At 35.3% G+C, this 13926-nt stretch overlaps 1 protein-coding gene and 2 pseudogenes across 1 annotated transcript in view; 2 read left to right on the plus strand and 1 right to left on the minus strand.

Annotated features, from left to right (window-relative positions):
* The window catches only part of LOC102488031 (prostaglandin E synthase 3-like), a 4843-nt pseudogene extending 1366 nt beyond the window's left edge, over positions 1–3477 (plus strand).
* Positions 1–13926, minus strand: part of KCNH5 (potassium voltage-gated channel subfamily H member 5) — a 113079-nt gene that overhangs the window by 70243 nt on the left and 28910 nt on the right. The window contains exon 3 of the mRNA XM_027768333.1: positions 7330–7436. Coding sequence (XP_027624134.1) covers positions 7330–7436 — 107 coding nt within the window. The remainder of the gene's footprint in view (positions 1–7329; positions 7437–13926) is intronic.
* On the plus strand, positions 3778–5146 carry LOC102488468 (prostaglandin E synthase 3 pseudogene; annotated as a pseudogene).

Below are 13926 nucleotides of genomic sequence, written 5' to 3' on the forward strand. Positions count from 1 at the left end.
GAGAAGAGGTTGTGGTATGGCCATCCCCCTTTGGGGGTGATTTCTCACTGTCTGTCTCTTTGTCTCACTCTGTCTCTCTGGCGAATGCATGCACCATATAGCAAAAAATCTCCCTCAAAAAAAAAAAATAAAGCCAGCTGACAAACTGACATTTAGCTGTGACTTTAAACAGAAATAGCTGTCTTGATTTGATTCTAAAATGAAAGATGATGATAAAAACATTCCTAGGTAAAATTAAAGACACTAAAGACAAATGTTTCCATTATCAAGTGTGCTGCTCTGAAGAGATGCCTATAGTTACTGGTATTCCTTTGCTAGACAAATAATTAAAATAAAAAAAATCTCATTTTGATTCCAAATATTCCATAGAGAGTAAATGTTTAAGAAAATGGAGAAGATAAATTATGCTGCATAAGATCAGCAGACACTGAACACAGAACACGTTTCCTGTTGAAGTTAGGCTCTTTCCCAAACTTAGAATTCAGTAACCATCGGTCTCCCCTGAAGGTAATAATGGTCTTTACTTTCATTTGCCACTAACACTAGATGAATTTACCAATCTTTTGAAGCAATCATTCATTCCAAAGAAGGAAAGAGAAGACAATTGGGAAAGAAGCAGAAAGAGAAGTAAAAGGCCAGGCAAAGAAATCAAATTTAAAAGGAAATTAACTGTTGAACATACTCATTCATTTTCTACTTAGTTGGCTTTTTTCCTCCAAACTCTCTTGGAGAGTCTATATCTTTATGATATAAAGACCAATATGATTATATAATGGACAACTGACCACACACAAATCTCATTATGGATAACACCTCACAACAGTCAATACAAATCTACCAGATGTGAATAGCCTATTCTCAAAGAAATGGCTACTTTCACTCCAAAGAAACAACCTAGTAAAGGCATTTTAGAAAAGAGTCACATTGAGAAGCTATCACATTACCTATGTCTGTATGGAAAATCAATGGCACATACCCAGGGTTGCCAATCACCTTTTTTTCCAATCATAAGAAGAAATTAATGAACTTCTCTGTCATTAATTGTCATGAAACTATAGGATCTTTATCATGAGTATTCATACAAAATATTTGCCTACTAAAACAAAGTCACATTTAGAGATAATCTCAAAGTGAGAGAAAATATTTACAAGCCATATATCCAAAAAGGTCAATACTCAAAATATATAAGGAACCATGGGACCAGCAGTTAGCATAATGGCTATGTCGCTGAACTCCCATGTAGACGACCGCAGTTCAAGTCCTGGAACCGATGGCTTAAACTCATGCCAGGCACATGTGCGTGCGTGCCTAAGATCCCGAGAGCAGAATGGAGGAAAAGAGATTGCGGTGTGGCCATCCCCCCTAGTGGGTGATTTCTCACTTTCTGTCTCTCTGTCTCTCTCTGTCTTTCTGGCGAGCACACGCGTCCTATAGCAAAAACCTCTCTCATATATATATATATGGAACCTATACTACAACTTTACAGGGACAAAGATGCATACCTGAGACATTGTAAATGCAATTCTAGATCACTGCAATAAAGTGAACATTGCAATGAAGGCATACAAACTTTTGGTTTCCTACTATACATAAAGTCCAAAAATATACAATATATACATACCTAAATTTAAAAATGCTTTATTGAAAAAAAAAAAAAACTATGCATCTTCTGAGCCTTTGGCAAGTCATAATCTTTATGCCTGCTAACTGGTCAGGGTGATAGTTGCTGAAAGTTGGGATAGCAATTTCTTAAAATAAGATACCTACAACGTTTGCCTCATTAATGGACTCTTTCATGAAAGATCTCTCTGTGCCATGCGATGCTGTTCAATAGCATTTTATCCAGATTAGAACTTTCACAACTGGAGTAAGTCCTCTCAAACCTTGCCTCTGCTTTATCAACTGAGTCTAAGTAATATTCTAAATCTTAGTTGTCATTTCAACAGTGATCACAGCATCTTTACCAGGAGTAGATTCCAACTCAATAAAGTCCTTGCTTTGTTCATCCATAAAAAGCAACTTCTCATTTTTTAAAGTTTCATATTGAAATTGTAGCAATTCAGTTACATCTTCAGACTCCACTACTAAGCCTAGTCCTCTTGCTATTTCTACCACATCTGCAGTCATTTTCTTCAATAAAGTCCTGAACTCCTCAAAGTCATCCTTGAAGACTGGAATCAACTTCCAAATTTATGTTTATGTTACTATTTTAATCTCCTCCCATTAATCATGAATAATCTTAATCTAAAACAGTGAATTCTTTCCATAAGATTTTCCATTTGCTTTGCCCAGATTCATCAGAAGAATCATTATCTATGGCAGCTATAGCCTTATAAAATGAATTTCTCTCTCTCAAGTTAATTCTTTCCCCACCCCATGACAGAGAGAGACAGGCACCACCAATAGAATCACCACACCATCATCCATCCATTCTCAGCCAACCCCAGATCATAAGCAAACACATGCCTGATGTACCCCGGCTTGTTTCCAGATGCAAACCCAGAATGTTCCCATGTGGTCAATCTCAAAGAGTGTTCCATTACTGCTAAACCATCATCCAACCCTTGAAATGTGTTTCTTAAATAATAAGACTTAAAAGTCAAAATTACTCCTTGATCTATGGGTTGCAGAATGGGTGTTCTGTTACAGCTATAAAAACAGTATTAATCTCCCGTACATTTCCCTAAGAGTTCTTAGATGATTGGATGCATTTTCAGTGTACCGTAAAACTTTGAAATAAATTTATTATTTTACTGCATTGTAGGTACCAAGAGTGGGCTTAAAATATTCAGTAAACCATGCTAGAGCAGATATGTCATCATTCAGGCTAAGTTTTTCCATTTATAAAGCACAGGCGGAGTAGATTGAGCATAATTCTTAAGGACCCTAGGATTTTTATTATGATAAATGAGTATTGCACTCAGCTTAAAATTCCCAGCTACATTAACATCTAAAAAGAGAGTCAGCCTACCTTTTGAAGCATTGACTTCTACTCTCTTACTATGAGTATCCTAAATAGCATCTTGGAATATAAAGCTTTTCATCTACATTGAAAACCTGTTGTTTAGTGCAGCCATCTTTATCAATTATCTTAGCTAGAGTTTCTTGATAACTTGCTGCAGCTTCTACATCAGGACTTGCTGTTTCACATTGCACTTTTATATCATGGAAATAACTTCTTTTCTTAAATCTCATGAATTAACCTCTTCTAACTTAGCTGTTTTTCAGCAGATTCCTTATCTCTTTCATCTTTCATAAAACTGAACTAGGGCCTTGTTCTAGATTAGGTTTCAGTTTAGGGAATGTGGTGGCTGGTTTGATCTTATATCCAGACCACTAAAACTTTCTCCATATCAGCAGTAAGGCTATTTCACATCCTTATCCCTCATGTGTTTACTGGGACAGCACTTTTCATTTCTTTCAAACATTTTCTTTTGTATTTACAGGTTTGTTAACTGTTTGGCACAAGAGACCTAGCTTTCAGCCTACCTCACTTGACATGCTTTCCTCACTAAAATTAAACATGTCTATCTTTTGATTTAAAGTGAAAGATGAGTATCTCTTTCTTCCACTTGAATAGTTACTGGCCATTGTAGGATTATCCATTGGCTTAATTTCAATATTATTGTGTCTCAAGGAATAAGGAGACCCAAGAAGAGGAATAGAGGTGAACAAATAGCTAAGTAGAGCAGCAGAACACATGTATTTTTTTTTTCTATAGGACACATACACTCACCAGAGTCAGAGAGAGGAAAGTGAAAATCACCCTTCAAGTGGATGGGTATGCCACAATCCCTTCTTCTCCATTCTCCTCTCAGAATTTTCAGCATATATGCACATGTACCTAGGATAATTTTCAAGCTACTGGGTCTGAGACTCGAACCACAGTGAACCATGTGGAAGTCCAGCACCTTAACTACCACACTACCTGGGGAACCCACACACGCAACATTTATTAAGTTTGCCATGTTATATAGGTGCATTTGTGTCACCCTGCAACAATTACAATATCAGAGATTATTATTCATAGATCCCCCTAACAGACGTAATAATAAAAATAGTAGGGACCAGCAGTTGGTGTAATGGCTATGTCGCTGGACTCCCATGTAGTCCACTGTGGTTTGAGTCTCAGACCTGGCGACTTAAACTCATGCCGGGTACGTCCCTCCCAAGAGGAGAATGGAGGAGAAGGGATCCCGGTGTGGCCATCCCGCCAGAAGAGGTGGGGTGGGGGTGAATTCTCCCTTTCTGTCTCTCCGTCTCTCTGGCGAGCGCACGCACCCTATAGCAAAAGCCTCTCCCGAAAAAAAATAATAGTAATAATCTCAAAGTTGCAAATTGTGAAGATGGCTCACCACCCCTCACTAGCACGCACATTCATTCTCCGTCCTCACGCCCCTTTTCCTACACTTTCCTCTTCTCTCTGACCTGAGGAGCCCTTCTCTCCACACGGTGCACTGTGGGGAACCAGGTCAAACCCTCGGCTGCCTCGGTCACCTGAGGGGAGCGAGCAGAGGCCGGGACCGGGCACAAAACGCTAGAGTCGCCACCGCAGGATAGTGGACTTCCCAGCTGCCACCACCAGAGAGGCCCGCCCACCCGTCCCCCTGTCGCGTTCATAACGAGGCCTGCTTTTGCAAAGTAGTATGATAGAAGGGACTAAGATATCATCATTGAATTTTGTGTTGAAGACAGTAAAGATGTTAATGTAAATTTTGAAAAATCCAAACTTACATTCAGTTGTCTTGGAGGAAATGATAATTTTAAACATTTAAATGAAATTGATCTTTTCCACTGTATTGATCCAAATGATTCCAAGCATAAAAGAACGAATAGATCAATTTTATGTTGTTTACAGAAAGGAGAATCTGGACAGTCATGGCCAAGGTTAACAAAAGAAAGGGCGAAGCTTAATTGGCTTAGTGTGGATTTGAATCATTGGAAAGACTGGGAAGACGATTCAGATGAAGACATGTCTAATTTTGATCATTTCTCTGAGAGGATGAACACCATGGGTGGTGATAAGGATGTAGATTTAAGATTTACCAGAAGTAGATGGAGCAGATGATGATTCACAAGACAGTGATGATGAGAAAATGCCAGATCTGGAGTAAAGAATGTTGTCATCACCTGGATTTTGAGAAAGAAAAATTTCTCTGCAAGATTTCATAATTGAAAGAATTCCTGAGTTGATAGCTCTAAAGGCAGATGCTATCTGTATTTGCCTCCTTTAACCCATTTTCAACCTGTTTGTTTTTTTAAAAGGCTTCAATAAGGGTTGGTAAGTACCATTGTATGGGGCAGTTTTAAGTCAGCTAAGGCAATAACCTTATGCATGAACATTTCCCAGACTTCCATGAAGCTGTTGAGGTCCTAGACAATTGATAAAGCAGTGGTGATAAATAAAACATTTCACCTAAGTCTCCATTACTTCATAACATAGAAATTGACATGATAGGAAGCTCTCAGCTAAGGGAAAGAACTAAATTTTAGATTTTAAAACATGGATTTAAAGAGGCTGAAACAAAAATCGGCTGATAGCTGAAACTAATAACCACCTGTTCCTCTGGTGTATCTTTAAGGATTGTTCCACCAAAGTTTATTTTTCAAAAATTTACTTCTGTATGTAAGTGATCACTTGTCAGTGTTCCCAGATATATCTTAGCTAAAACTAGCGAATGCCCTACTTAGATGGTTTCTGAAGCCTCTACATTTGGTATTGTTTGGCCCTTAAGCTTTTATAACTCTTAGCATGGAGGACAAAGAAAGCTGCACATTGTTGCTTGAAAGTCTGTACATTTAGACCAGATTTGTATTTGCACTGTCAGTATGGCAAATGAGTAAAAAAAAAAATGTTAATTACACTATTGGATTTTTTATTTCTTTTTTTGATTCAGCTTATACTAGGGCTGAAAAACCTCAATTTATGTTCATGACAGTGGGGATTTTTTAAAATGTCTACATTCTTTCTAATAAACTGTTGGAAGACCTAAAAAAAAAAAAAAGATATTTGTGAAAATGACCAAATGTGATGACATGAGACACAAAGTGAGCTTATGCGGTTAGAAAAAAAAAAAATGCACCTGGTAGATTAACTCAACCCAGGGTTGCCACACACTTTCAATTTGTAAAAATTGCAATATCTGCAAAACATGATAGAGAGCAATAAAATGACATATACCTGTAAACTGATTAAAAATGGACAACAAACGTGAAAAGATACTTGTCGAAAGAAGACATATAAATGGCCAAAAGGCACATGAAAAAAATATTCAACCTCACTAATCATTAGAGAAATACAAATCAAAACCACAACGATTTTACTACTCCCTGTCAAAAGAGCAATTATCGAAAAGATGAAACAAAGCTTGACAAGAATATGGAGAAACCAAAACACTTGCACACTGTTGGTAAGAATATAAATTAGCACACCCATTCTGGAAAACTGTGTGGAGATTTCTCCAAAGATAAAAAATAAAATTATCGTCTAACCTCACTTCTGTGTATTTACCTAAAAGATTTTAAATCAGTATATTGAGATTTCTACACTCCTCTGTTACTGCCTCACAATTCACAATAGCCAACTTATTACTTAATCAGCCTAAATTCCCACTGATAGATAAAGAACAAAGAAAATATGATATATACATACAATTAAACATTATTCACCTTTAAAAAAGAAATTCTGTCGCTTCCAACGACATGGATGGATATGAAGAATATACTGCTAAGTGAAATAAGCCAGGCATAGAAAGACAAGTACCACATATTCTTACTGTAAGTGGAATTTAAAACAATGGAAATGAGGAAAAGATAGTTGAAGGGTAGAACACCTCAAATAAACAAGAGTAATATGTTTGTTTGTTTTGGTTGTTTTCTTTTTTGTAGGTTTACTGTATAAGGTGATGAATACAGTCAATAACATATTATACATCTCAAAGTGCTAATAGAGTAAATTTCAAATCTTACCTACTCCCTAAAACAGTAAGTATTTGAAGTGATAGATATATTAATTTGTTTAATTATTCCACATGGTAGTCATAAATCATATCACTTTACAACTCATAAATATATATAACTATTATCTGTCAATTTATAATAAAAGATTTTTTAAATAAATAAATAAAACATACCATATTTGTATTTCAATTCTCATAGGTAAAATAATTTATTAATATTGTGACCTAATTTCACCAGTAATCCTTACCCTTAACACAGAGAAAAGAAGCAGTAAGAGCATGACATTCTCTTCACATTGTCACTCAAATATCACTTACTAAAACATAATAATAATAGTTGGCTCAACTTACTGAAAAGTGAGATACCTACTGTTTTTTTTGTACAGAAGAACTTCAAAACAGTTCGACTCATAGTTGTCAAAAGTCTGCCTGACTTTCTCAATTGTCTTCTTGTCAGTCAATTCCCCATACATAAAACTGAAAAACAAAAAAATTAAAAATCCATGTCAATTTTCTGTTGCTTCTAAAATACTACAGAAAAGCATAGCATTGTTTCTGTTTAAGTATTCAAAATTGGCTTCAAAATATGTTGTTCCCACACAATAAAGTATAAGTTTAGCCATATTTTAATAAATTATATTGTATACATTTTAGGTTTAGAATTTTATGTTAGAGGACATATAGATATATTAAAATGTTAAACCATGCTTTAAAAAACCATGGTTGCTGAACTAGTGTTAGAAGTTATTTCATACAGTAAGAGAGCACTTCCCCCATATACACAGATTTCAATTACCATGATTTAGTTAAATACTATCAGTTTCACCACAACATACTTCAAATTTTGGTTACCACAGTACGTTAACTGTGAATAACTGCATAAAGCATAAACTTGGAAAAGCCGCACGTTCTTGTCAAAGCCTAAATTTCAGCTTATATGAGTTACATAAAAATCTTTATGATGTATTTGATAATATCCTTGATTTGATTGTGACACACTGCATGCATACTTTGAAGAACCATATTGCATGCTATCGAGATGTACAATGATCAAATATAAATCAGAAATCACAAATTAAAAATTGTAAATAAATAAAACAAATCAAAAAATCTCATAAAGGCATTACATTACATCAGAATTCTGTTAAAGACTGCAAAGGCACTCCCCTGTGCTCCAAACAACAACAAAAAAATTAGTTTAATACTCTAAATAATATTTTTATAACCAAGTGGACTGTTTTTAATTAGTTAGTTCTTTTTTTATTAACTTTTAACCTCTTTAGTAAAGAAGAAACATTTAGAAATTTAGGACGAGTCTGATTAAGCTAACTAAATGTTGGTGGTCTTAAAATAAAGAAGGGACAAGTGGATGGTGTAATGGTTATGTTGCTGGATTCCCACGTAGTTGACCACGGTTCGAGTCCTGGACCCAGCAGCTCAAACCCACACAATATATGTGTGCTTGCATGCCCAAGATCCCAAGAGGAGAGTGGAGGAGAAGGGATTGCGGCGTGGCCATCTCCCGTGGGGGGTGATTTCTTGCTTTCTGTCTCTCTGTCTCTCTCTGTCTTTCCTGCAAGTGCATGTGCCCTATAGCAAAAATCTATCTCAAAAAATAAAAAGAAAGACAGGTTTCTATGGCTCAATAACTGAAACATAATATTCACAAGTGATTGACATAAAAATAGAATAAGAAAACATTTATAACAAGCAACTAAAATAAAAATTGTTTCATTCTAATAGGATTTTTAAATGTTACAACTTTTAAAAAGAAAAAAAGAAAAGAAACTCTTTGGGGAATTAGTTTAACAATACCACTTAAGAAGTAATACTACAGAGGCCTGATATAGCTAAAATTCTGAAAAGAAGATGAAAATGACAAGCAATTTTCAAATAAACCATGAAAACTCTATTATACATGTTTATTAGTTAAGATGTTTCCAATGTTAAAATTGCTTGTCTTCAGAAAATAAAGGTGTTTAAGAAAAAAAATCCATGTTATTAAATTCTCAATACATTTTAAAAAAATAGTCTCTTAGATTGTTCCATTCAGATATCACTTTATTATACACTATATTTCCAGTGACAGAACACATATTTGAAGTGGTAAAATGCAGCAAGCAGTTAAATAATAAATGATATTTCAAAATGGTCTATAAAGAATGTCTGAACTGTACTATCTATTCTCCAAAAGCAATTGTTCTACAAGTTAATTCAAAGTCTAAAAGTATTTCCACCCAAAGTTGCCCAAGTCCAGACTATATCGATGATTCCACATCTTCTATGGGTATGACACATTTGCTTATATGTCTGGCTTTGTTACATGTAAATGTTGAATTTTTTATAGTGGTTTCTGGAAGCCTGACTTAGGATGGTTGAAGCTCGATGCAATTTTTGAACAGTTAATGGAATTTAAGGTGACCCAAATTTTAGAAATAGTATCAGATGCTAGAAACTAGACATGATAATTTTGTATAGTTTTCATGTCTCTTACCGAATAGCCTCAAAGAATATATATTGTGAATATCTTTAAATATTTGGTAACTATAAATGATGTCCATAATACACTGTTATTTTATAAGAAGGAGAATAAAACTGAATTCCTACAAGCAATCTCTGCTACAATATTGAGAAGTCATGATATAACAGAGGACCTTTGAAGAACCACTTACAAACTGTAATTCATGGAACGTCATATAACCTCTCTGACTCTTAGTTTCCTCATCAGTAAAATAATGACAATGATAATATAACTAAAGGTTAAAGAGTACAGATTAAAAGGCAAATATATATGAAGTAACAGATTATTAATATAATGTGCTGGGCAATGGCTGAAATATTACTGATATGCCTCTTATCACAGCCTCACTCCCCTGCTTCTCTGTAATTCTGGAACATAAACCAGGCCATATATGCCAACAGGCAGAGTCTCCATGTCTTAAGGGAGATGAACATGGTTCTGTGAATCTTCTTTTAAGTCCACGAAGAAGTCCAAACTCACTCAAGACCTGCTCCAATAGAATCTGGCCACCAGCTGGTGGTAAGATTTAGTCTTGGGAGAAAGAAGTTTTCTTCAGGCCTGATCTAGGCCATATCCAGCTTTTCTAAACATCTGTTTAGATCTTATCTGTCATGTGTGTCCATCCTAGGAAAGTTTTGAGAACAGGTGGGTTTAGTCTAGCAGGATTTATTTCTTCTCGAATCCCTTGTTCTACCATCCAAATCTCACTAACAAGCCTCACTGTGATATTTAACAGTAAGGATGGCTATGATGGCTAATAGACTTCCAGAGCAGAAAAGAACCTTAACACTCTGAAAAAACTATAATCTCATCACAAGTTCTGTTAACCTATTTTACTCTGCTAATGGCAAACAGTGTTCCTAGACTACAATACCACACATGGTCAAGTCACCACTAGTTAGGGACAATATTATCTACAGACTGTATTTCATAGCCTAGCAAATGCTTCATTAAAGAAACTATGGAATAACTTAATGCAGTCACTAAAGGTGGTCTCCCACACAGGACTGGCCACAGCAGTAGATTCTTTGTAAAGGTTAAAGGGAGGTAGACTGACATCCGTACTCAATGGATCAAAAAGAGGAAAGGACGCCTGAGACAGTTAAAGAGAGAAAATTAAAAACAGATAAGAACACAGCTTTTGAACTCTGAAAGAGGTGATTCTGGAATAAATCAAACACATTACTTTCTACAGGGGATCATAACCAAAAGGTTTCACAACCCATTAATTAATATGGCCTTAAAAGGATTTAGATAGAGTCATAATTGGTAGGTCCATAACATGTAATTAAGGGAAAGCAGGGATAGCACTGCCATCTGGCACCGTTGGGGCACTGGAGCACTTCTGCCCTCCAGCACTTTTCCTCAGTGTCACCGTGTGAAGCGGTGACCTCAGTCCAGTGAAATAGGACTGACAGACATCCATCATGTGTAATGTGCTCTTGCTGACTGCGGAGACAATTCCGAGTTAATAAAACTGCTTGTGATATCTATTTAATAATGTGTCTTCTAATATTTCTGCTTTATTGTCTAATTTGATGGCTTGGGTTAGGGACTATTAATGGCCTTCCCAGAAAAAAAAAATATATATATATATATACATATATATATACTCGAAAGCATCTATCTGCTCTTCAGTTTTTCCTACCTATGATATATGATTGCTCCCTTCTATCCAACAAAAGACAGCAGGCTTTTAAGTTTTAGGTTAATAAAAGGCAGAATGCTAAAGCGGTCCCTACCTAACTTAACGTCCCGTGTCTTGAATGTCAGGACTTCTTAAGGTCATAAGATAAGATCAAAAGCTTTTAAATGTCATTCCCCAAAAGCCTATAATCTTCTTTAAACATGCAATACTTCTTTTATCCTTCAATAAATAGCAAAACACTCCAATGGTTGGAAATATAATTATTAGACAATAAAATAGATTTGAGAATCCTAGGAATCTTAAAGTGTCATAAGAATTTTCTTTTAGCTAAAACAAAAATGAGACAGTAAAAGCATACATCATATTTTCCTAAATAGAAGCTTAGATACCATTCTGACATAGCAAGGATGTAGAAAAACATGGAACCTCTACTCATGGATGGTGAGAGTAGAAACAGAACTCTGCCCTGGCTAGCAATCGCTTAGTTGATAATTAACAGATTCGACATGCATGCTACTATTCATCAATCCCACTTCTGGACACAGGTATAGAAAATGTCTCACACAGGACCACAGAAGATGTGTATGAGTATGTTTATCTCCAAGTTGCTGGAGGTAGCCAAGTCTGGATTCCATGACTAGTAGATGGATATATAAAATGAAGGTTGTGAAGATAATAGAACACTAGATAACAATCAGAAATTATAAAATAGATGGTCAAAGAGAAACATAAAGAAATCTCAAAAATGTAATGCTTACTGAAAAAGAGTAAAAAAACATAAATATGACTGTATAGTACAAACTATGTAGTTATTAAAGCCAAACATATAAAAACATCATTTCAAGAATATATATATTTAATAAACAAATGGAAGATGGATTAGAAAGACATAAAATAAATACACTAGAATGAATAACTATGGAATGAGGAAGAGGGATGATGTGAAGGAGAAAAGAAAGAAAAAAATAAATAAATAAAGAGCCATCTTGTCCAATAGAGCACATGACCATATAGTGACAAACCAAGAAGAATGTTTAATTTCTTTCTGTTTCCCTGGTTCAGTGGAAGAAGGATTAAGAAGGACAAAGAAGGAAAAAATTAAAAAAAAAAAAGCAGAATTAACCACAGCCTCTTCATATGACAATAAAAGAAATTAACGTGCTTTTTTTTTCTTTTGTGTTTGTCTAAAACTTGTCCTTATTAAAATCAGATAAATTATTTAAATTATTTACAAGCCTATTCTCAATGTCAAGTGATTTAGCTATACATTCAATTGAAATCTACTGACTCCAAAATACAATTATAACTTTTAGCTATTAAACCTGTATTTCTAAAGGTGTATATAATTTTCTTCTTTCGTCCCTGTTTTCTCATGTCTCATATTCAATGGCTTTTATAGATTTATTTTAAAAAGGGAATAAAAGATGCATACAATAAAGTTAGAATTATGATGCAGGTATTTTTTTTTTCTTTTTTTCTTTTTTAAAGAGATTTTTGCTATAGGGCATGTGCACTCACTGGAGAGACAGAAAGAGGCAGAGAGACAGAAAGAGAGAAATCACCCCGTAAGGGAGATGGCCATGCTTCAATCCCTTCCCCTCTATTCTCCTCTTGGGATTTTGGGCACACACACATACGTACCTGGCATGAGTTATAAGCCACTGGGTGCAGGATGTGAACTGCGGTCACTCATGTGAGAGTCCAGTGATGTAACCATTACACTATAAGCTGGCCCCCAGATATTGTTTATAATTATAAACTGTCATTTGAGATAGCTGGAGTCTTTGTTTTATTTTTAGAGTTTTGGGGAGTGTTTTTTGTTTGTTTGTTTGTTTTACTTTTCTTGATAATATGTTGTTTAGCTTCTTTCAGTGTTGTTATCCTTCCAACATATGATTTTTAGGGCTTTGCTATATTTTTTAACAAATCTCTCACTACTACAAGACATTTTTATTATTTATAGGTCTTCTGCCTTCTAAATAATGCTACAATAAACATCAAATGGATATAGTTTCATTTCAAAAGGAAGATGAAAGATTGTGAAAGGGGAGAATATAAAAATAAATCCTGATTCCAAGAAAATCTGATAGAGCTCAGATATGATTCTCCATACATCAGATGCTAGTCTTCATTGCTCAGTGTGGGTGTTAAACTGTTATCATTTTTAAGTTAGCAAAATATGTGGGGCATTTTGTACCAGAAATTAGAAATTATTTTAGTTAAGAATATGATCATTTTCAAAATACTGGCTCTGCCAGCATTTTTTTTATTAATCTCTTTTAGAAAAAAAAAATTACACTTGCCAAAGAAAACAGGATGGGGAACCAGCAGTTGGCATAACAGCTATGTCATTGGACTCCCATGTAGTCGACTGTGGTTCAAGGCCCGGAACTGGTGACTTAAACTCACCCCAGGCTGTGCTTGCGTGCCCAAGATCCCGAGAGTAGAATGCAGGAGAAGGGACTGCGGTGTGGCCATCCGCCCTGGGGAGTGATTTCTCACTTTCTGTCTCTGTCCTTCTGGTGAGTGCATGCACTCTATAGCAAAAAAGAAAAAAACACTCTAAAGCAAAAAAGAAAAAAACCAGGATGGGAACAAAGCAGACACAATGGAAAGCAAAAAGGGATGAGAGCAGAACTTTACAATCTACACAGACATGGATAGCAATACTGCTTAAAAACAACAATAAAATCAATAACAATATAAACCCAAGGGATAAGATGAGTACATCTAAAAGCAAATGATGGTGGCACAGAAATACTTGCAAAGAACTATGAGGACTCAGAAAAAGAAAAAAA

This window comes from Tupaia chinensis, unplaced genomic scaffold, assembly GCF_000334495.1.
Source record: "Tupaia chinensis unplaced genomic scaffold, TupChi_1.0 Scaffold000075_1, whole genome shotgun sequence".
NCBI lineage: Eukaryota > Metazoa > Chordata > Mammalia > Scandentia > Tupaiidae > Tupaia > Tupaia belangeri.